The 22,838-nt window shown below is 36.8% G+C and overlaps 1 protein-coding gene across 3 annotated transcripts in view; it reads left to right on the plus strand.

Annotated features, from left to right (window-relative positions):
• Positions 1–22,838, plus strand: part of Cadps (calcium-dependent secretion activator 1) — a 1,213,340-nt gene that overhangs the window by 1,114,964 nt on the left and 75,538 nt on the right. For all 3 annotated transcript variants that reach the window (XM_090396519.1, XM_090396528.1, XM_090396537.1), the window contains one exon: positions 11,874–11,999. In XM_090396519.1, the coding sequence (XP_090252645.1) occupies positions 11,874–11,999 (126 nt within the window). The remainder of the gene's footprint in view (positions 1–11,873; positions 12,000–22,838) is intronic.

A 22,838-nucleotide genomic window follows, 5' to 3' on the forward strand; every position in this document is an offset into this window, starting at 1 on the left:
CTCCTTAAATTGGCGATGATGAAGTGTACGTGACTGAATAAAGTTAATACTGGCTACTACAAATTCCATAACATTTGTGAATTTAATCGATTTTGCACACAGATTTTGTTGGTGGATAATGCAGTGAAAATTTGTTAAATTTTCCTGATGGATCTGTAGAGAGAGAGAGAGAGAACCTGTAGAGAGGATGGTGAGAGCTAGAACGGTCAATGAGTTTAAGGAGTGGTATGGTAGACTTTGTGTTTCTCAGAAGGGTATACCTCCCCTCGATGAGTCTCGATAGACTTTGTGTTTCTTAGGAAGGACCTCCCACGATGAGTCTTTTCACCCCATGGAGACCTGAATAATAATAATAATAATAATCTTCATAATCTGAAAATAGGTCTGCCAAATACTCCTTAAATTGGCGATGATTAAGTGCACGTGACTTAATAAAGTTAATACTGGCTACTTCAACTTCCATAACATTTGTGAATTTAATCGATTTTGCACACAGATTTTGTTGGTGGATAATGAAGTAGCCAGTATTAATAAAGTTAATACTGGCTACTTCAATTTCCATAACATATGTGAATTTAATCGATTTTGCACACAGATTTTGTTGGTGGATAATGCAGTGAAAATTTGTTAACTTTTCCGGATGGATCTGTAGTTCTAGTGCTCTTTCATGAACTATTCCAATAAATCCCTTCTGTGCACCAGCCAATGCAGGGGATGTGCATATGCCAGAATAGTGAACTCCATTTAAGCACAAATCTCTCAAAATCTGTGTTTACTGTTTCAAATATATCTTCACCGGTAGTGTTCCTTTTAACAGCCAAAGCGCCAATAATTCTTCTGTGATGTTGAAATCTGCATCAACTCCTCGAATAAATATTGCTAGTTGTGCTGTATCGGAGGCATTGGTACTATCATCCAAAGTAATTGAAAATGCTTCCAATGTAGCAATCTTCTCTTTTAAACTTTTTTTGATATCGTCAGCCATAATTTCTATCCGTCGGACAATAGTACATCTCGACAAACGTATATTCTCGAAGTCTTTTTTCTTTTCAGGACATATTATACTTGCAACATCCTGCAAGACATTCTTTGATAAATTCTCCTTCGCCAAATGACTTAGAATGCTTAGCGACTTACCACAAAGCTGGCTTTGACAATGCTGTGGTGCTGAGTTCTTTGCTTGTTGAACATTTGCTGCTGGGTATCCAAGTTCTTCTTCAACTTCTGTATTTCATCTTTTCGTAGTTGTCCATCAATTTTTGGGTGATCCGCATGTCTCGAAGTAAAGTGTCTCTTCAAGTTGTATTCTTTGTTGGCGAATACAGATTCATTGCACAGCAAACATACAGGCACATCTTTATTCAGAATAAAATAATAATCATCCATCCAGTTGTCTTGAAATTGACAATTCTCTGCATCTACTTTTCTTTATTTTGCAATAACCCCTGACATTGTCCCAAATTTATAAGCTATATTCAGAACTGTCAAACAAAACTGTCTTCTACAGCACAGGCACTGAACAGAACACAACATCAACGCAGACACCGAACAGAACATAACATCAATGCAGGCACTGAACAAAGCACAACACCAATGCAAGTACCGAACTGACATGTTGTAACATGTTCATACACGCTGCTAGTCAAAGTGAGAGAGAGACCTTTGGTTGGAGAAAACATTGTGTGTTTTGCGCAAGTCGTATGACGTCAGCTTAATGTGAGTTAGTAGAACACACCATGTTTTCTCCCACCATGAATCAGACAAACTTCGCTGAAATAGATTAGGGCTGGATCAAAAGAAGTAGAGGGCCGGATCCGTGCCAGGGGTTGCCCATATGTGGTTTAAAGCATGCATGAAAAACAGGAAGCACATCACACGTATAGGATCAGCATACAGCAAAGTGGCACCAGTAGCCTATGGAGTATCGCAAGGAGCTGTCCTATCTCCCCTTCTATTTAACATATACACACACGACATAAGCCATCTTCCCCTAAAAAGTAAAATCTTCCAGTACACAGACGACATGGCCATAGTATCCATTCACAACAATGCAAATATTGCTTACACAAACATGCAACACGATATCAATCAAATCACTAACTGGTTAACCGAAACGGCATATATATAAAAACCCTGGAAAAACAAAGCTAATGATATTCAAAACCCCCAAACCCGGCCCATAAAAACTAAATACCTCACTATCAGACATTCACCCTCCTATACACAAAGCTCTGAACCTAAAACCACAACCATCACACAGGTGTAAACAACACGCTATCTTGGACTTCACTTCGATGCTGATCAAAGTTGGAATAGCCCTGTAAACTACCTACAAACCAAACTTAGGATAATAGCAAGCAAACTACACCAATTAAAAGACATTGCCCCTACACACATAAAAATACTAATCTATAAAGCATTATGTGAAAACATTTTAAGATTCGCAATCACATCATATGCATTCTGCGCAGACTACAGACTTAACAGGTTGCAATGCTTGCAAGATAAAATGGTAAAACTGATATTCTGGGAACAACCCACACCTATGCGGCAGCACGGACACAACACAAATTATTTAAGATGAAACACTTATGCCACTACACAGTCATGTTAAAACATTACTACAGCCCAACCTATAGAGTAACTAGAACAACATATCAGATAACAAGACCACAGTCAACAAACTAAATAACATATAAGTACAACAATCACTAATGCAAAGACACCCGAAACTTTTACATACCTGACATGATAAACAAACTGCCTTTCGACGACATAAACCTGGGTACATACAGAGAGCTGAAACAGGTGCTATATAAATATTATAATGAGAATGAAAATTAGAGAAATTCCTGTTGCACTCTCTCTCTCTCTCACACACACACACAAAACCTATGACAAACCCCACTCAAAAACACCACTACAAGGACACGTCCAAATCCAACCCTATTTGCAAAAAAAGTTAAACTGCAAAATAGCAATTGAAGTCTTCTAAACATGTACCAAGAAACAGTAAAATCAACACCCGGATTGCGAGCGGTATAGAAGCATAACCACGAAACCGCCGCCACCTATTATCTTCCTCAGATAAGCCCTGCAAAGCTTCAAGGAAGAAATCAGAAATGCCTCCCAAAGATAATTATTATTGTTATTATTATTTTTATTATGTGATAATATCATTAATATAATATTACTATGTAACAAGAAAAATAATGTAATAAAACATTATTATGATTAAAAAATTATGTAAATGATGAGTTTACATTATATGTTAGTGAGAATTAGGAGATATAATATTTCAATTGCTTAAGTATAAATATAGTGTATAATCACACTTTCTCAAAACTTTGAAAAACAAAAAAAAAAAAAGAAATAGTAAACTACAACATGTAATATTATTTAACTTGTGTAACTCTGAACTATATAATTGTAAATTATTACTGTGATTGCAGGCGTAGACTTCTGTGTTACTGTGATTATTTTACAAAATAGCAAAAAACTATGTTATCATCAATATTATTGAAATTTCATTATATGTAGCAATTAGTGCAGAATCTTGTAAAATAATATACTGAATGTTACTCAAGATGATTAATGTATATATGTAAATATTTGAGAGATCAAATTACATGGAGTCAGTAGATTCATCGCGGGAGACCCAAACTATCAAAACAATATCTATTATATCTCGTCTTGAATTCATTTACAGACGAAGAACTCACTGAGTCAGGCAATGCATTCCACTCATTCACTACCCTCCAAGCAAAAATTCTACTTCTCACACCCTTGTTAACCACACTTTTCCTTAATTTCCAGGGATGACCTCTTGTTCTTCCATCACTATCACACAGCTGAAATATTTCCCTTGCATCAATCTTATAAGAACCTTTTAGTAATTTAAATGTTTCTATCATATCCCCTCTTCTCTGCCTATCAACCAACCTCTGCAATCCACAAGCTCTCACTCTATTAATGTATGGAGCATTTTTTACATCACTCACCAACTTAGTCACTCTCCACAACCTCCTCATCTCCAAGGAATCCAAGTGACCAGACGAGCACAGTAATCCAAATGTGGAAGTATCAATGCCTTATAAAGGGGAATAATAACCTATTTATCTCTGGATGTTAGTGTGTTCTTCAATAACCAAGTAATCCTATGTGCAATCTTGGACACCTTAGCAATATGTCCTCTGAACTTCATCTTCCTATCCACCAACATCCCTAAGTCCCTAGTCTCATCAATCTCTTGGAGTGCTGTTCCATCAATGTAGTACAGAGCTGATAATCTTTTAATCCCAAAATGCATAACTTACACTTTTCCACATTTAACTGATATCCATTACCTTTTGCCCATTTTGCCAGCTTATTTAAATCATCATGCGAACTCTCAACATCAGTTTGATTTTTTATTGTGCTCAATAACTTTGCATCATCAGCAAACAACTGAATATCCCCCTTTAAGCCATTTCCTATATCATCTATGTACAAATCAAACAATGGCCCAAGCACAGAGCCCCGAGGCACACCACTGATCACCTGCCTCATCCTGGACTCTGCTCCTCCATACACCACTTTCTGGTATCTCTCTCTGAGCTATTCTCTTATCCATATCACCAGTTTAGTATCCATCCCCATTTGCCTTTCTCCTAGTAAATTCTCCATAACATTTTCTTTTTTTTGCAGATCAAACCTGATGCTACTACTAATCCATCTAACACCTACCTTGTTTGTCTTCTTGACCATGGGTATACATTCTGATATTGCCTTCCTCAGATACTGCTGATTTTATCCTATTCACTGCTAACATCTTTTCCCTGCAATATGTTCTGCCATGGGATGGCTGTAAGCTCAATCCGAAGCTTGTTATAATTACCTCTATCCTTTTGATAGAATACCTCATGATAAGTTGCCAGTCAAACTAGAGCAGATGGGGTTGGATATTAGATTAGTGCATTGGATTGGAGACTGGCTATCCGATAGGTATCAACAAGTTGTGTATGGGGGTAGCGATATCCTGGAAAAGGAAAGTCACTAGTGGAGTGCCTCAGTGGTCTGTTTTATGGCCATTGCTGTTTAACTTGTATGTTAATGACATTGGCAAAGATTTGGATGTGGATATTCAGTTGTTTGCAGATGATGCAAAGTTCGGATAAATCATGAAGAGTAGAGAAGATGTTGTGGCGTTACAAGAAGACTTGAATAAATTGAGTGATTGGGCACGGAAATGGGGGATGTGAGTTCAATGTTGCAAAATGTAAGGTTTTAAAATTTGGAAAACAAAGATGGGATGCAGAATTTATGCTTGGTGAGGATATATTGTCGGAAGTGGAAAAAATAAAAGATCTGGGGATGATAGTGGATAAGGATCTGAAATTTAGGGGACACATGGCCAAAACTGTGAAGACAACACAATGGCTTCTGGGAATGATGCAGAGGACACAGACTTGTAGAAGTAGGGAGATTCCTGTTCCGTTGTATAAGGCTTTGATTAGGCCACACATGGACTGTTGTGCCCAGATTTGGTCACCTGGTTTTCAGAAGGATGAAGAGATGTTGGACAGGGTCCAAAGCGACTGACTAAGATAGTTTCTGACCTCTGGAATGTCGAGTATGATGAAAGATTGAGAAGATGTAATTTTCAGAGTCTGGTGGACAGGAGGAAGACGGGAGATATGATAGAGACCGACAAGTTGGTAAGGGGTTGTTATAGTATCAATGCTGGAGAGGTCCTACAGAAAATAGTGGGAGATCGGGGAGAACCAGAGGTCATCCCTGGAAACTGTATAAAGAGGATGTGAGCAAGGGAGTGAGAGGCCGGGTTTTTTTCATATAGAGTTATAAATGATTGGAATGCTGTGTTTGAGAGTGGTGTCTGCAGGGAGTTTGAGTGTGTTTAAGGAACGATGTGATGAGCTGTGTGTGTGATAAAAGGACCTCCCAGATGAGTCTTTGACTCCATGAGGTCTTGGGGTAATAATAATAATAATAATAATAATATACCCCTTCTTAAGAGAGAAAACCACAAATTTTGCAACCTCCCAAGTCAATACCACATGATCACTCTCACGAATTTGAGGTAACGAGGACATCTTACTTATGCATGTGTCCTCTGAACCAATGACCAGGTCCATCACTCTCACATGAGGAGTCTCTTCAGTTATATGCTGTTTCAAGTAATTATCTCTTAGGAGATGTATGAATTCCATTTACTTTTTGCCACGTGATATTTCCTCCTTCCAATTTATATTACCATAATTAAAATCCCCCATAATAATCACTAACCCTGCACTCATTGCACTAATTTGCTGATGCATGAATTCAATATCACCCCATGGCCTATAGCAGCAATCAGCTGTATATTTGGCTGCCTCAAATGAACTATCATTCACATGTCTATCCTCTTGATATACTACTTTCTTTGGCTGCAACTCATCAGCTATCATCAACAGTACTCCTCCCCTCGTTCTAACTTCTCTATCCTCCCTGAAAATACTGAACCCATCACATTCAATTTCAGTAACCACATCTTCTGTTGGCAGCCAAGTTTCACTAATGCCTACAACTTTTGGTGAGATTGTACTGACTAATGCCAAAAATTCTCCCCTCTTATTTCGAATAATTCTTGCATTAGTATACAAAAATTACCGATTCCCTTCTTGTACCAGCTTTAGAACTTATATACATTCTTCTAATTTCAGTAGTCCCATGCTGATTTTTATCCACTCTATTCTTCAAATTATTTCGCGAAAAAGCTTCCTCTTATACTCCTCTTATACTCAACCTTTTCAATTTTAGTTTCCCTGCCCAATTACTTCAATTTGTTCAGAAAACAGTAACTTCTTCAAATGCTTATGACCTTCCATGTTCAGATGCAACCCATCTCTTGCATACAGCTGTCTTTTGCCTTCAAACATTCCAAACATCAACAAATTCCAGACCTCTTTTTTGCACATTCTTGCAATCATATCATTCATTATCATCACTCATCTACTTAACTCAGATTTGTCAAAATAAGGCAGCACACACACACTATCCTCCCTTTGACACTTTTCTTCTTCATGATATCTAACAATGTTCTTAAATCTTTTGCTACCCGATTAATACTACCACTCAGGTCATTTGTACCCATCATAACTATCCTCTTTTCTGCATCATGCCCTCTCTTTATTGCTAAAGTCACTCTTTTTATTGTTCCACCACCCAAGCACTCCTCAGGCATACCGCTCTTCATACCCTTAATCAAAGAATGACCATATATTGTACCACTCGTAACTTCACTCAAATCCAAACAAGTGTCACTCATGACCTCATTTTCTATGCTATTCAGCATGACTCTCCCAGTTTCATTACTTTCCCTCAATGCTCTTTTACTTATTCCCTCACTTTCACAACATCTCATTTCTTCTATGCCTCTTGTGCTTTCATTCTGTTGACTCCCAATCACTCCCATACTATTTAATACTTCATCATTCACCAAAGACTCTACCTTACTTAATTCTGTTCTAGTTACTTCAACTAAAGTAATCTCCATAATCTTAATTTCTGTATTCAACACATTTAACTCAGTTTTAATTTCCAGAACCTGCTTACTGAGCACTTCCAATTCTTCTTGCAGGAGATGAAGGTCACTTTTAATTTTCACGAATTCTTGCCGAAGCTCTTCCGCTATGGTCCTGATGTCTGCTTCCATTCTTCCTAATCGCTTCAGTCTATTCCTACACTTCTCATATATGTCGACATTTTCATTCTTCTCATTGAGCCAAATAGTCCACAGATCCTTCACATCCTTCGGCGCATACATATAGCAGTTTCCTCAGTGCATCCACTGCGAAAAATCCAAGGCATCACTAGACTTTCATGTAGAAGTCCTCCAAGCAGCTGATGTACTTCTCTTGATGGTCATCATCTTTAGATGCTGAAGTAGTGCAACGAACAGCAGCAGCAAAAACACAATGTATACAACAAAGTTTCAGCAATAACACCACTGAAGGACACTTATATCCAACCGAAGCACAACAACAGCACAATTTGAGACAAGAAGCCTTACTATACTTTAATTTAAAAACACTTTTTCTAGCATAGGTCCAATATAGGTTTCATCTACATCTATCCAATATAGGATAGATGTAGATGAAATGTTTCAGCACTTGGCTAGAGAGCACAGAACAAGTGGTCATCCTTGGAAGTTAAATAAAGGTGTGGTTAGTAGGGGTGTGAGGACTAGGTTGCCAGAGTCAGTTGTGAATGCTTTGTCTGTTAATGGGTTCAAGGAGAAGTATAATAGATGGGGTCTCCCGTGATGAGTCTTCAGATTCCATGGAAGTGCCCATATAATAATAATAATAATAATAATTTTTGCATCATCCCTTATATATTATTATTCTCTTTCTCTCTCTATGTCTCTGTCATAACACTTTCTATTTCTTTCCTTAGTGTATGTATTCAAGTTCTCATGTAACACCCTGCCATACCCAGTTTTCCTGAGTATTCATTAATTTCTTTACTGATCAACATTTCTTCAAGCATTTATCACCAAATACATTTAAGTGTTATGTTCTGCAAGTACAAATTCTTTCTACCATCAAAAACAGGCCATACATTACAACACATCACGCTGTACACCATTTCTCCTGTGCAGTGCCAATGTGGTTGGTCGAGTGGATAGCATATCTGCTCACCAGCCAAGAAGTGGCAAGTTCAAATCGTGCCAAGGGCATTGTGTTTATGATTATCCTACTAGCTCTTTACTGCTGTGTCCTGGTGCAGAATGACCTTTGATGTCTTTGTGCCATAAAAATCAAAAATCCTGTACAGTCATCCCATATTATATCATTGTAATCACAAATGACATGCAACTGATGTATATGCAATATATGTGTGTGTGTGTGTGTGTATATATATATATATATATATATATATATATATATAACAATTCCACACAAGTGATTGTTATATATATAACACCTTAGTGCAATATGTGAATATGGATTAGGGGGAAAAGAAACCAACTAATGTTATTTTATAATTGATGTTTTAGTTTTTACTTTAAGAGTTTCTTAGAATGTCTTTTCACTCCTGCTGAAAAGACAATCTAATTAATGTAAGGATGCTAAATCAGAGGATGTAATTGTAAATAAGGCAAATCATCCACTAATTGGTGAGAGTGACCATGAGGTGATTACCTGGGTGGTTGCCAGCAGTGCAAGGACCCCTGTGAGAAAAGGGTATATGTGGAACTACAAGGGGAGTGATTATGAAGAGCTCAGGTGACGGCTTGCGGGTGTAGTGTGGAATGAGGAGTTAGCTGGAAAAGATGCAGCTTGGGGGATTTTCAAAAACTATCTAGTAGATGCAATGTCTAAATGTATTCCAAGGGTGAGAAGGTTAAATAAGGTGGGTGGGAGATGGATGAATAAAGAGATTAAGCATGCAATACAGAGAAAAAGGGCATTGTGGAGGCAGCATAAGAGAAGTGGAAATAACCAGTTCCATGAGGTCTACAAAGACCAAGCAAGGAGGGTGACTTCTTTGGTGAGGGTAGCTAAAGAGAGGTATGAACAGCAGTTGGCTAATGAAGCCAAAAAGAATCCTAAGGAGTTCTTTCGATATGTAGCCAGCAAAAGAAAGAATAATTATGGAAGGATGACATTGATTGGAGAAAATGGTATAAAGACAGCTGATGCAGAATGTGTGCTGGAGATACTTAATGAGCAGTTCATAAAGATCTTTCAATCTTGTGAATGTGACTTCATGGAGGGATTGAGTGCAGTTGATGATGGGGAGGAGAGACTGACTGTAGGTGAGCAAGAGGTGTATGGGGAGTTGAGTAAACTAGATGTTAATAAGGCTGTGGGACTTGATAATATATCACCACGTATTCTGAAAAAATGTGCCAGGGAGTTGACATCTTCCTTGACATATTTTTTTTAATATGAATCTTGCACTCAGTAAAGTTCCTAAGGAGGGCAAGATTGTGCCACTTCATAAAGGAGGTGATCGAACTCAAGCATCAAACTATAGGTCTCTATCTGTGTGTCAGGTGTTGTGGTTAAGTTGTTGGAGAAGCTTGTGAGAACTAGGATCCAGAGTTGGGTTGATAACAAAGGTATTATCTCTGATGGACAGCATAGATTTGCTAAAGGGAGGTCATGTATTAGTAATCTACTTACTTATTACAATAAAGTGACTGCTTCCTTGGACAGAGGAAAAGGATACACAGTAATATACTTGCATTTCACAAAGGCTTTTGATAGAGTAACTCATGATAGGTTGACAGTCAAACTAGAGCAGATGGGGTTGGATATTAAATTGGTGCATTGGATTGGAGACTGGCTATCTGATAGGTATCAACAAGTTGTGTGGGGGAACAGTATCCAGGAAAATCAAAATCACTAGTGGAGTGCCTCAGGGGTCTGTTTTAGGTCCATTGCTGTTTAACTTGTATATTAATGATATAGGTGAAGATTTGGATGGAGATATTCAGTTGTTTGCAGATGATGCAAATTTGGGACGAATCATGAAGTGTAGTGAAGATGTTGTTGCCTTACAGGAAGACTTGAATAGATTGAGTGATTGGTCATGGAAATGGGGATGCGAGTTCAATGTTGCAAAATGTAAGGTTGTAAAATTTGGAAAACAAAGATGGGATGCAGAATTTATGCTTGGTGAGAATATATTGTTTTAGGTAGAGGAAATAAGACATCTGGGGGTGATAGTGGATAAGGATTTAAAATTTAGGGGACACATAGCCAAAATTGTGAAGACAACACAAAGGCTTCTGGGAACGATGCGAAATAACCAGAAACAACCACCAAACCAAACTTAAATTGCTGTATATTAAAAAATGCTAATTCTGAACTACTCAGACCTTCATTGAAATGAAAACATTTTCATTGCAAAACAAACAAGAATACCTTCTTTTTCCATGTGTGATGTTTTTATTGGAAAGATTTGAATCTGTCTAGGATATGAGAAGCATTAATAAGGCCTTTACAGTTCAGAACGAGTTATTTGGTCTGATAAAAGACCATAGGTTTCTGCTCCCTTAAATTGGCGAGTATTATTATTACATGACACCTTCAGGGAGTCCAAAGACTCATTGAGGGAGGGCACCTACTCTACAACTCTCTCTGTCTCCACAAATCAATTTACAACTACAACAAACTATAACTACACCACCACCACTAGTATTTTCACAGACAATCACAAACATCCATGCCAATGCTGGGATTCAAACCTGCAGCCTTTTGGCTGGAGATGGGGGGTTGCTTGTGGCTACATGCATCTCCAACCATAAATTCTGACAGTGACCTTTCTTGAGGAATATTACCCCTTCTCAAGTCAGTATTTTAGACTTCTTTGGCTCGATGTCACCCATATCAAAGTTGGTTCCATTCCTTCAACACTTTAACAATTATGCATATGGAATGCTTAATTGCCCATCACTAACACATATGTTATCTTCATATGAATAACACTATCGTTCCAAATGGAATTGCCACTAATTCTGTCTTAGTACTCATCAGGTGCACAAGATTGAAATGATTCTGAACAAACTAATGATATCCTTTGTAAGCTAAAAACTTTGAATATTGTATAGTCTTATCCATTTTCTTGCAATCGATAGTGTATGTACTATGATTAGGATACCAAGAATCTTGCTTCAGTCTAATATTGTCAACTCAAATTTATTTGTCATTATGAATGCATGTGCATCGAATGAATGGTAATTTTTTTTTCCACATATATTTTACAACTCAGTTTTGATCAGTAGTTTCATTTACTATATGTATAATATAATACTCTGTATAATGCATGATCTAAATGTATAATCTTTGTATTTTTTCCCACCCACCCCTTCCTAAATCTAGTATAAACAAGGAATGTCTAGTTCAGGAAAAGAAGTCGGCTTAGCATATATTAATTTTGCAAGAAACAGCATGGAACAACTACGACAAAAAGTTACAGATGAACTCTGGGTTCTGAGCCTATTTGAGGTAAAAATTTTTATGCATTCTATTCTTATATATTCATTATATACAAATGTACAATATGAATTTTTGGCACGAAAAAAGATTTATGTTTGCAAAGTTTCGTGTTGGTAGTTATGACAGTTTTTGTTCATGATGCCGGAAAGTGATATGTAAATTGAATACATTGCCCAAGACTATTATTGTTATTATAATCATTGTCAAACCTCCATGAAGACTAAGGAATCATTGTGGAAGGTCCATTGTCTCTCACATACACACAGTTCATTATACTGCTTTAAATTTATTCTCCATCTCCACAATTACCACACTCTCAGACAATGCATTTCATTCACCTACAACTTTTCATGCAAATAACTTATTCCTTCTTCCCCCCCCCCCTTTATACTGCTTACAGGGATGGCCCCTTCCATCTGTCATCATATTAATCTGGTAGTAACCCCTTACCAATCCTCCTCCTATCCAACATACTTTGCAAATTGCATTCTTTCATTCTCAATTCTCAATATTCAGAGATTGAAAAACCGCCTTAGTCAATTGACTCTGGAATTTTTTTTTTAAATATATCTTCATTCTTTTGAAAACATGGTGACCGAGTCTGAGCACACTAATGATCCATATGCAGCCTAATTGAATCTTTATACAAAGAAACCATAAGAACCCCCCCCCCCATCCCCTACTTGTTCTGTCATCATATTAATCTGGTAGTAACCCTTACCAATCCTTCTCCTATCCAGTACACTTTGCAAATTGCATTCTCTCAATCTTTTCATTCCCAATATTCAGAGATTGGAAACCACTTTAGTCAATTGACTCTGTACCCTTTTTTTTTTAATATATCTTCATTCTTTTGAAAACATGGTGACCAAATCTGAGCATACTAATCATCCATATGCAGCCTAATTGAAGCTTTGTACAAAGAAACCATAACATCCTTGAGTTTTAGTGGTGCATTCCCTGAATTTTAAGTCCTTGTGCACTATCATCCCCAGATCCCTTATCTTCACCTCCTTTAAGATATTCCAAACAATTGTATACTTTCATCCTGCCTTTGCTTCCCAAACTTTAATATCTTACACTTTGGAACATTGAACTGGTTACCCCACTCATCTGACCATTCATCCAGTCTATTCAACTTTGCATCGTCTGCAACTCCATATCACCATTTAAACCTTTCCCAGTATTATTGACATACAAATTGAGCAGCAGTGGAGTGCCACAAAACAGACCATTGTGGCACTCCACCAGTGACTTTCCTCTTTGGGGATATTACTCCTCATACACAATTTCCCGATACCTAATAGATGACAAATATCCAATCCAGTATACTAATTTACTATCCAAACCTATCTGTTCATCTGGTTCAATTCCAAACTTGTCTATGGCAGTCTATCGAAGACCTTTGCAAAATCTAAATATTCTGGTCTGTATGCATCTCTCTCTTGTACAATGCATTTGTCACCTTGTTATTATAATCAAGTAGATTTCAAAACACAGTCTACTTTAATAGAACCCATGCTGCCCATCAAAATAATAACTTTTGTCAACCAAGTTCTGAATCTTTGTCATTGCTAATCTCTCTAGCACTTTAACCACAACTCCAAACATTTAGATTGACTTATAATTAGAAGTCCTAGTCTTATCACCTCCTGAAGCAGAACAATTTTGTCCTCTTTTCACTCCTTTGGAACTTGGCTCAATCTAAGACTCACGTTAAAAAGGTACATCAGTTACAACAGTCACTGGAACATTAAGTTACAACACACAGTGATAATGTATCATCAAGCACTAGCACTACAGCCTTATTAACAAGTTTATTCAATTCCTCATATACCTCCTGCTTATGCACTTTTAGTGGCTCCATCTGTCTTCCCACTGTTCCCTAGTTCTCATGATCTGCATTCACAAGGATGAATATTCCTTCATGAGCTCACTTAACATCTCCACTATAGCATCTCACTTGTTATCATTCTTTATTTTCACTAATTAATATCATCCTTCCATAATTCTTCTTTCTTTCTCCTACTGGCCACTTATTGAAAAAATTGAAAATCCGAGGTCGTTAAAAGGTAAAATAAAAACAAATTTACCTGTAATATGGAAAACTAATAGAAATGTGTGGATTACCAAGGAGTTATTTACTGATTGGTTTGTTAACCATTTTTGTCAGAAGTGAAACGGTATTGCCAAAAAATTAATTTTGAAGAAAAAGCGCTTCTGTTGTTGGACGATGCTCCGGGACATCCTGCTAATCTTAATATTACATCAGACACATACATTCCTGTCAAAGTTGTCTTTCTTCCAGCAAACACAACTTCCCTGATTCAACTGATGGTTCAATGAGTAATAGCAACTTTTTTAAGTTAAGGGATATTACATCCCATATAGTTTCTTAGCCGAATAAGAAACTCAAAGAGTTTCATGCCGAATATAGTAGAAACTATATAAAGTTCGGCGATTCCAAGCGTAAGCAAATACCTGGATACTGCAGCACTGATCCCAAAGGGTAGTGCAAGCTGGGGCAACTCGTGGTAGAAGTGGAGCGAGTTTCTTATTCGGCTAAGAAACTATATGGGATGTAATATCCCTTAACTTAAACAAGTTATATGTCGCCGAATTGAAGCCTTTGGCTCTTCACATATCTAGTAATAGCAACATTTAAAGCTTATTATCTCTGTGGTACATTAAGCAATTTAATTGAACTAGAAGATAAAGAACAAATGTCAATTAAAAATGTTTTGGAAAAACGTTAAAGACACCATTAAAGACACAATTGTAAACATTAATAGCTGTTGGAAAGAAGTCACTCAGAAATGCTTAAATGGAATTTGGTGCAAATTATGGCCAGAAGTTGTACTAGAAGAAGAAAATAACATTCAAGAGATTAGAAATGAAGTTATCCAGATGGCTCACTCAAATAGGTTTTGAAAATGTCAATGAAGAGGATGTAAATTTCACCACCCTTCATAAATTTATTTTCACCTTTCATACATTTATTAAATGCAGAAGATGATGATTTTTCAGAGGAAGATTTAGAAAAACTTGTTAGCAACGAAGCCAAAGAAAATGAAGACGAAATTAAAGAAGTTCCTACCAAAAAAGTGTTAGCAATCAAAGATTTAAAAAGGTGCTTGAATGACATTGAAAACGTTTTAAATTTTTTTCAGTGAAATTTATCCTGATTTAGAAAGAAGTGTTATTGTTAAGCGATCAGTGTTAAATGCAATAAATCCATATAGGTAATTGTTAAATGAAAGAGAAAAAAACATAAACAATCAACTTTAGATTTGTATTTTAAAATGTCATGATTTTATATTTGCTAGGAATGTAATATTGACTTTTTATTTAATAAAGCTTTTCTTTTTTCAAAAAAAGTCTTTCATTTTCTTTACGTAAGAACGTATCCCTATTATTGCCATAGTATTTTTACCTCTGAGAAAGAAGTTTCGCTTAACAAAGTAATTTCATGGAACGCATCCTCTTCGCTAATCGAGGTATGACTGTATATGAAAATCCAAGAGGTAACTTGTTATGTCTATACATAAATGCTAGGGGCATTAAGAACAAAGGGTTGGAGTTTGTCACATCAGTGCAGTGAGTATGTTTTAGCCTAAGATTATTGGCAAAACCCAGCTCTCAGAGTCAGATAGCTGGAATTGTGGGTAAAAGGTATAATATTTGTAGACAGGATAAAATAGATTGTGTGGAAGGAATGGGGAGGATAACATTGCTGATGATATCAGATGAATTGAGTCCAGAACATTGATTAAGTAATACTCTCCAATGTAGACTTTGAGGCTATCTGATATGAAATAGAGATTAACAGGATGGATTATATTACATGGATGTTGTTATGGACCTGGAGATTCAGTTGCTCAGTGTGGTGAAATGTATCATCAAAGGACGGTATTCTATTCTGTTCTCTTTAGAAAATGCTTTGTCACCTTTAAGAAAAGCTCATCTCAAACCCCAGAAAAGGCTTTTCCTCCTTTCAAATTATTTGCTCCGTAGGTACCATCATAAGTTCATACTCAGGCATATCTATGTCTTAGTACTGTCCTGTATGGATAGGGCTATTCACTCTACCATTCATTCATGGCTTAGACTTCCTTTAGATACTCCTTGCCTATTTTCATGCCGTAGTGAAGGATGGCAGATGTTGTATCCCTTCCCTCCACTGGCTTATCCCACACCTCTATTATAATAGAATTAAGAAATTAGAAATATCCACTTCTCATATTTGCAGAGATGCATTTCATTGTCCTATTATCCAAGAAGACATTTGGCATGCTATAGGGTGGACCAAGTATCAAGGTCAACTGATAGAGACTGCATCAACCAAGTCTAAGAAATGGGCTACACAGCTATATAGCCCTGTTGATGGTACATTACTTTATGGATCTAATCTAGTTCTTCCCCAGCATCAGTGGGTAGGTCCTAGACTCCTACCTGGTTACGAATTTATGGACTTAATCAGGGCTAGGGTCAGTGCCCTGCCCATGAGGATCTGCACAACCCATGGCCATAGAGGTGACATAAGTTGTAAGGCAGATTGCCGTTACAGTGAAACCTTTTCTCATATTGCCCAATGTTGTTTTTGAGCTCATGATATTCAGGTGAAGCAGTGTGATATAATGGTCTCCATGTTAAATAACTGGTTGGAAAACAAAGGTTGGGAGACTGCAGTTAAACTGCACTATAGGACTACAGCTGGTAATCCTATAGTGTAGTTTTTATGGTATCCGGAGAGTTCATCGAAAAAGCAGTTCACCGAAAATTTAAAATTTTCGAAAATGTTATGAGAAAATTGATCCATAACTGTTAATAACTGTTTCATGTCTGTTCATGGGACTGATTTGTCTGTTTCTGGAAGAAAAGTCCAACCGTATCCATATTATGCCTGCTAACTTACCTTTAGAAGAACAGGACTGATAAAAATTATGCGTAAATGGGATCCAACTACCCAGGTCTTTCTAACTAAACGGCTTCGTTTTTCTGACTGAACTATGTGGGCTTCGTTATTATTATTGTTGCTAGTAGTAATAAGTGACTTCATTACAGCAATTATTATGGGATGAATTTTACTCAGATTCGCTATTTGAAACTTTTACAAGAAAATGTCGAACCGTTTCAGTTTTTAGTTCAGCTATATTCGGGGCGACAAAGAAATAATGTGTCCAAATGATGTACTGTATTACAAAAACTCTCTGACTTAAATGACTTAGTAGAAGTTGTGGGTACAAGAAGCTGTCTGCATGGTTCAGTTTTTGTTCGAAATGGATTACTTTTACCATAGCATTATTGAAAATTGAAAATTTTCGGTGAATTGTTTTTCGATGAATTGCATTTTCGACGAATTGCCTTTCGATGAATTCGCTTTTCGATGAATTTTTCTATAACCAGTTTTTATAGTACAGCTGTCAGTCCTATAGAAAGCCCAGTTTAATTGCAAATAAAGGGTGAAAGAGTTTGAGTTATTGATACACAGATAGTAGGTACTGGGCACCCACTGGTTGTCAGTCATAGGAACAAGGTCTTATATTATGGGCAGAATATAGATTTTGCTCAGCAGATTGAAGAGGAGTTTGGGACAGCTCCTCATTTCACTAGTGCTACCATCTCCCTTCATGGTGTATGGTGCAATGAGAGTTACAAAGACTTGACTTCTATAGGCATTACTTCAGCAGACATTAAAATCTCTTCACTTAGAGCTTTGCAGGGCACACTGGTGGCTTGTCATCATCATCACCAACAAACGACTTCTAGAATACTTCATACCAGCATGGGATAGATCTTGATGTATTTCACCAGTCATACCTAGGCAACATGCTAACTACCCTTCCTGTCACACTAAGAATCTTTTATCCTTCTAAGCAGCCTCCTGATATCCATTCTAACACACTCTTTGTCCTCTCTCAAATCATTCATACCTATTAATACTATTAACTCTTTTGCCCACTCCTGCCTCATATCCAGTGCCTCAATCACTCTACTCATTTTACTGCCTCGAAAATATACCTTGTGCATCCTCTCATCCAACACACCTTTAATAACGGAGTCGCCATACAACACCACTCGCTCATCTTTCGTTAACTCTTTCATGCCATCATTATTTATTTTAATAGTTTTTACCCAAATTTTCTTAATTTCATTCCACATCCATTTCATTTCTTGCCTCATCCAATCCATTTCAACTTCCGAATCTCGCGACACATTCTCTCTATCTTTCTAACTCTCGACCCCTTCTTCTCACTTTCACTCGCATTCAACCTTCTTTGTTTCCGTACTTTCGGTCCAACTTTCACTGTTATTCTTACCATTTTCACACTCATTCATCTTTCTTTGTTTCTGTACTTTCAGTCCAACATGCGTCGAACTTTCGCTATCATTCATTCTTTTTTCACTATCATCCATTTCGATTTTTTTACTTTCGAATGCTGCGTCACGCCATTTCTAGTTTCATTCAGTCTCTCAATTTCGTTTCCTTCCACCACTCTCACCTCACTTTCATCCCTTTTAACATCCGTTACAGTTTTCAAATCACTCTTTATCTTTTTTACTGATTTTTTAACATTTTTTTGCCCCTCCTTCTCACCATCCTTTTCTTTCAAACGTGTACTTATTTTCCACACAACAATTTCGCTACTAACACTTTCTGTCATCAATTTCATATTTGCATTCATCAATTCCTCGTTCCGGTCACACTTCGCACACACCCTCCTTCCATCCTCACCAAATATTCACAAATCATTTATGTAATCGAAAGAATACATATAACAGACCTCACACTTAACGAAATGACTGAAATCTAAATTAAAGTCATGGAATGACAATGCTGCCGCCATTTTTTGCAGGTTACTAAGTCTAATAATAACGATTTTGTACTTAAGTTTTGTCCAAAAAAATCTCCCACACTAATAAAACCAGTAGCGTAGAACGTTTACAACCTCTCTTACTCAAACAATTATGCATATATATTTAATTATTTTCCTAGAAAACTTATCCCAATCAGGAGCTCTTCTTATATATATCACTGCGCTTGACTCACGAGCGCCCAAATATAAGGAATATTCTTATATTTTGAACCACATTAAAAATTATTCTAATTTTGTGATCATGTTTTTAAATAAGTTTTCTTATAACTTATATTACATTTTTATGTGTTTACATGGTGATATAATCTACAAAGTTCATAGATTTAGATTATGCTAATTCATATTTGGTAATAATTATTTTCTGTGCAATAAATTAGAATTGCAAATCATTCAACACGTTTTCTTTGATTATTCTAATTTTTTGATTTGGAGGTGTAGAACAAATCCTTCCTAACCATATTGCCAACAATATCAGATTGGATATAGCCAGAGTTCTCACCCAAGATAAACCGCCAAAAAGCAACCTATAAAAAAAAAAAAGAATTTGAAGCGCCTTTGCAAGAAATTAAAAGCAACAACAAAATAGTAATTAGCAAAGCAGATGAGTGAAATGCCACTGTGGTCTTAAACCAATCAGATTACTCAGATAAACTTGCCTCCTTTCTCCCAGATTGTTCTACCCATCTCCATGTAGATGATGATCCCACCAGCACACAGATCAGAACACACCATTGCTCCTTAAAAAGTTACATCTTGGCTGTGGAAGTTACAAACAAACTAAAAATAAATAAATAAATAAAATCCTTATAACTCTAGACTCCTTCCCTCCCCTCCAGATATGTGGACTACCAAAAATCCATAAGCAAAATGTGCCACTACATCCCATTGTGGATGGCATTGATTTCTCCACATACAAATTAGCAACAGTGCTCACACACACACACATACCTTCACTCAGCCCACTTTAAAGCTAGTATAGAAAAACCTTACACTCTAATACACTGACACAATAGTCAGTTTTGATGTCTCCTTATGTCACAGATGGCCCTCAAAGATACCTTAGACCTCATCCAAGCCATATTTCCTCCTGATATCTTAGCCCTATTTCGGTTCACCATGAACCCAGGCTTTTTTGCTTCGAAAAGAAAATTCTACAAACAGATAGAGGACACAGAAATGGGTTTTCTACTCTCTCCAACCCTGGCCAACTTCTTTATGTAGGCCTTTGAAGGAAAAGCCTTAAACTCTACCCCACATAAACTACTGACTGGCTATGCTACATGGATAATGTATTCTCCATTTAATCACATGGCCTGGATACACTCCACAATTTCTTAACACACCAGGATCCAGTTTACCTTGGAAAAGGAAAAACAACAACAGTCTTCCATTCCTAGACACTCTGAATAAACACCAGCCTAATGGATCCCTGACATTTTCCATTTACAGTGAACCTACACATAGAGGTAGATACATTCACCAGCAGTTATCCTTCCCTCAACAATATGGATTATAACAATCCTATATAACAGAGCAAAATTAATAAGTTTTGATAACAATGCCCTAACTACCGAACTTGACCATATTCTTAACACATTCTTAGCCAATGGCTATAATCCCCCCCCCTCCACACACACACACACACACACAAAAAAAAAATTAAAACCGGGTTACTGTATCCCACTCCTCTCCATGATCTCTTCAAAGCAGAGATCACTCAAAATCTATCATCATTCCATACATCCAGGGACATCTGAAAAATTAACAAAAATCCTAAGGAAATATGACCTTACAACTAGTTCCTGACCACATAAGAAATTGACATCTCTTATCTGCCCCACCAAAAACCAGTCACCTCCCCTAGACTTAACAGGAGTATGCTATGTCCCTTGCAGTTGTCAGGACCTGCTGACCATGCTTTGGACACCCACCACAGGATGCCTGGAGAATACTACTCTATTACGCCACATCAAATACAAATCTGCCTCTGAAAAACTTTCCACACTTCAACAAATTTGGGTGATTGAGACTGCTCCAAATTGGAGAAGCATTAACTTTAAGATCCTCAGCCAGCAGCCAATACAAAGGTTAAAAGTTTCTATATTTGGCTTCCAATATTGTTAAACTATTCAAAATTTGGCATATGTTAATTCTTAAGCATCCCATTTTATAACCTATGCTTTTAACTAGCACTACTAAGTCTGCTAAGTTGCACTTGACTTGGTTTGTGTGTGTGTGTGTAAGTGAGTGAGTGAGACAATTTTATATCATATTGCCTGATGTCTCGTCAACTGAGACAAAATATTGGAAGCCTTAAACTGTGGTTTAATTCTTTCCCTGTATACTGTGTTCATTCCATTAGGCCTTTAACATTAGTTCTGCCCAATACTTCAGTCTAAACATGCAATTGTGGAAGTTCTATGGTATTCCTTATGAAAACAAATTGAAGATCCATGGATTCCAAAGTCTAGTTGATAGACAGTAAAAAAGAAGATATGATAGAAACTTAAGTTATTTAGGGGTTTTATATAATTGATGCAGAATGCTTTTTTCTTTTTTTTTTTTTCAGTACATGGCAGGAAATTTTGGAAAGTATAAAATGGGTTGCTAGAGTGTTGAATGCTTTATAGGTAAATGAGTCCAAGTGTGAAGTACAGAAAAATCTTGCTCGATGCAATTAATTAATCCATCAATTAATGCATACTAAGTGAAATCTCGTTAATCTAATGTAATATACAAGAGGAATAATTATAATTCATCCATCGGTTAGCGTAAATTTGGAAAAAAATTACAGTATAAGCTATATTGGAGGATAAAATCATCAAAGTTAATAAAAAATCAGTTGCTTAAATTTTTATTTAATATCTAAGCATTTGATTGAGCTACTTTTTTACAAAAAAAAATTTAGTAAAGATGTTTGAATTGTGCTTGACTTTTTCATCTCATCATGCAATTTGCGATAGCTGGCAATCACTTTATCAAGATTTCAGCAGACTTAGAAGCTTTGTTCCATATCAGGATCAGCATGAAACAAAATTTCCTTAACATACTCAATGTGATTGAAAACTAGCTCAAATTCTTTTGCAATTAGCATCATATTAGTAACATTCTCTTCTTGTTCGCACTTCTTATCTTCTTCTTCATCATATGCACGCTGTTCTATTTGAAGGAGATCATTCTCGCCAACTGTTCTGAGTAGGAATGAAACAAGTTTCTCACATCTTCATTATCCAGTTCATTAAATCCAAGTTCTTTTCCAGTTGTCCTGATTTCTTCAAAATGTTAGATCTTGGATTTTGCGCATGATAAACTAACATAGACTTGAGTTTATAGTCACCTTCTGCATTGCCTCCTAATAAAAGCATATGACAATCTTTAGATACTTTGTATCCTGGTTGAGATGCTTCAGTTTTAGCTAGAAAAGTTTTTGTTTGCATATGCTTCGAAAAGAAATCAATTTCATTGACATCGATTATTTGCCAGTCATCATAATCATTCTCCTGAATTATCCTTTGCAATTCTTCACGAAACTTGGCCACAGAATCTTTATCAGCAGTAGTAGATAAAGATTCTCTTGAAATTTGATCACTTTCAATGAGGTAAAAATATTGAGAGCTTTTGCCTGAATATTACCCAAATACAGGAATTGGAAATGGGATATTGTATGGGTGGAAGGCAGTATGGTTTTGTGAAGAGTAGATCATGCTGCAGTAACTTGCTAACATTTTATAATACAGTGACAGCCAAATTGGACCAAGGTAATGGTTTTACAGTGATACTACTGGACTTTGCTGAGGCCTTTGACAGGATACCACATGGAATTCTAATCAGTAAACTGCAGCACATGGGGGATGGATATAGGTTGGTGAGATGGAAAGGAGTGTGGTTGATGGAGAGATATCAGAGAGTAGTTTAATCAGCAGTAGAGTCCAAAAGAAGACCTGTGATTAGTGGTGTGCCGCAGGGTTCT

Source organism: Typopeltis vanoorti, chromosome 1 (genome assembly GCF_054136105.1).
Source record: "Typopeltis vanoorti isolate ZY-2024b chromosome 1, IOZ_Tvanoo_1.0, whole genome shotgun sequence".
NCBI lineage: Eukaryota > Metazoa > Arthropoda > Arachnida > Uropygi > Thelyphonidae > Typopeltis > Typopeltis vanoorti.